The 1,764-nt window shown below is 41.3% G+C and overlaps 1 protein-coding gene across 1 annotated transcript in view; it reads right to left on the reverse strand.

Annotated features, from left to right (window-relative positions):
* Positions 1 to 217: 217 nt before the first annotated feature.
* The window catches only part of LOC102768796 (EF-hand calcium-binding domain-containing protein 3-like), a 2,354-nt gene continuing 807 nt past the window's right edge, over positions 218 to 1,764 (reverse strand). Inside the window, 2 exon segments of the mRNA XM_015559754.1 lie at positions 218 to 270; positions 273 to 1,396. Coding sequence (XP_015415240.1) covers positions 218 to 270; positions 273 to 1,396 — 1,177 coding nt within the window.

The raw sequence follows: 1,764 nt of genomic DNA on the forward strand, positions 1-1,764 counted from the left end.
TCACCTCCTCCCCAAGCCATGCCTCTGGCAATCACCAATCTGTTCTCTGTATCTATGAGTTGTTGTTTTTTATGACTTAAACTTTTTTACTGGTTAGAATTTAAAAGATGTCAACATTTCCAGCTGCTAAGAATGTACTAGACAAAATCAAGGAACCATAACTTTGATATCTATGAAAAAGTAGATTGAAATGAGCTGCTTAGAAAATGTAGAAATTTCATTGTCGAAACCCTTTGAAACCTTTCTGTTTTCTTTTTCTTCCTGTTTCCTGGTATCCGAAGAGGAAGAGACTGAAGAATTGTGGAAGGAATTTCTATTCATGCAGGCATCATATAACCTTAAGTCCTTTGGGGAAAGTAATTCTTGGCAAACATTCCAGGACCGTGTATAAGTAGAAAAGTTTTCATAAAAGGACTCATTTTTAGTGTCTACTCCAACCAAATCCCCTCGGATCTTATGCCAGAAATTTAGCATTTCTTTCCGGTGCTCAAGAGCAATTCCTAAGTTATAGGTTTCTATAGCGCTCTTCACATGCGGTGTAAGAGCAGCTGCCTCAGTCACTGTCCATTTCTGCTTTTTCTTCAACATTTGGTCAATGGTGAGGATCTCGGTTGGGTAGCAGGAGGGAGAGTCGACAGGCTTTGTATTTGCTGCCTGTGTTTTCCAATCTCTTTTATGGAAAAAGTAGTTATCAAAGAAACTCAGAGGCTCCTTTCTTCTAAGCATTTCTAATTTATGCATGTCTTTGAATGGCTTTCCCATTACCAGCCCACCCACATTAGGAAACAACGGAAAGATGGGTATTTTTGAATATGGGTTGTCTAAAGGAGGATTGCATCGCCTGAGCTCCTCAAGATATCTTCATAAATCCTTTTCTTTCATTATTGCAGCCCGAGTAGCATTAGCAAAGGCAGTTGTGCTTGAGGTCAAAGGTGTGCATATGTCTGGCTTAAATCTCCTTTTTCCATAATCTGTAGGGGAGGGATTCCACAATATTCCTGCAGTGGTTTCTTGGAATTTTCTTTGGAAATAGCTTACGAATTCTATTATAGCCTTTCTGGATAAGGCTGAAATCTCTACAAGCTTTGATAGAATTTCAAACAACAGGATCCCTGGGTTGCCAGCAAAATCTAAACACTTGTCTTTTTCTGGAACCACAGCTCTAAGGAAGCGGTCCTTATCTGTTAGCACCTTTATAAAGTCTGAGAAATTCACTTTCCCATCTTGGTCAATATCAGCATATTTTAATTCATTATAGACATCATGCTTGGTTAGATGCATTCCCACCTTAGCTAAAGTGCACATCATTCCATGAAAATCAATACAGCCGGTTTTATCCTTGGTAAAGAAGTAGTAGGCATCTTGGAAGGCTTGAATTTGTGAAGCTCTCAACTTCCTTTCTTTGTGCCCTAATTGGCATGGGAGAGATCCTGGTAAATTGTCATCCCTCTTGCCATGGGAGCTGCGTACTTTTGTTAGGGGATCCAGCTTAATTTTTGCTTAATGTCAGAAACTGCCATGTGGCCAGTAACTCTGTCTCCACCTCGCTCCGCTGCCTTCACGTGCTTCTGCTCTGTCGAGTTTTTTTTTTTTTTAGGTTGTTGGACTTTTTTAAGTTATACGTATACTAGAGACCCAATGCACAAAATTTGTATGTGTGTGTGTGTGGGGGGGGGGCCCTCAGCCCGGCCTGCACCCTCTCACAATCTGGGACCCCTCGCTCCTAAACACCCACCTGCTGGCTCCTTACCACTTGGCTTGCTG

This window comes from Myotis davidii, unplaced genomic scaffold (assembly GCF_000327345.1).
Source record: "Myotis davidii unplaced genomic scaffold, ASM32734v1 scaffold53, whole genome shotgun sequence".
Classification (NCBI taxonomy): domain Eukaryota; kingdom Metazoa; phylum Chordata; class Mammalia; order Chiroptera; family Vespertilionidae; genus Myotis; species Myotis davidii.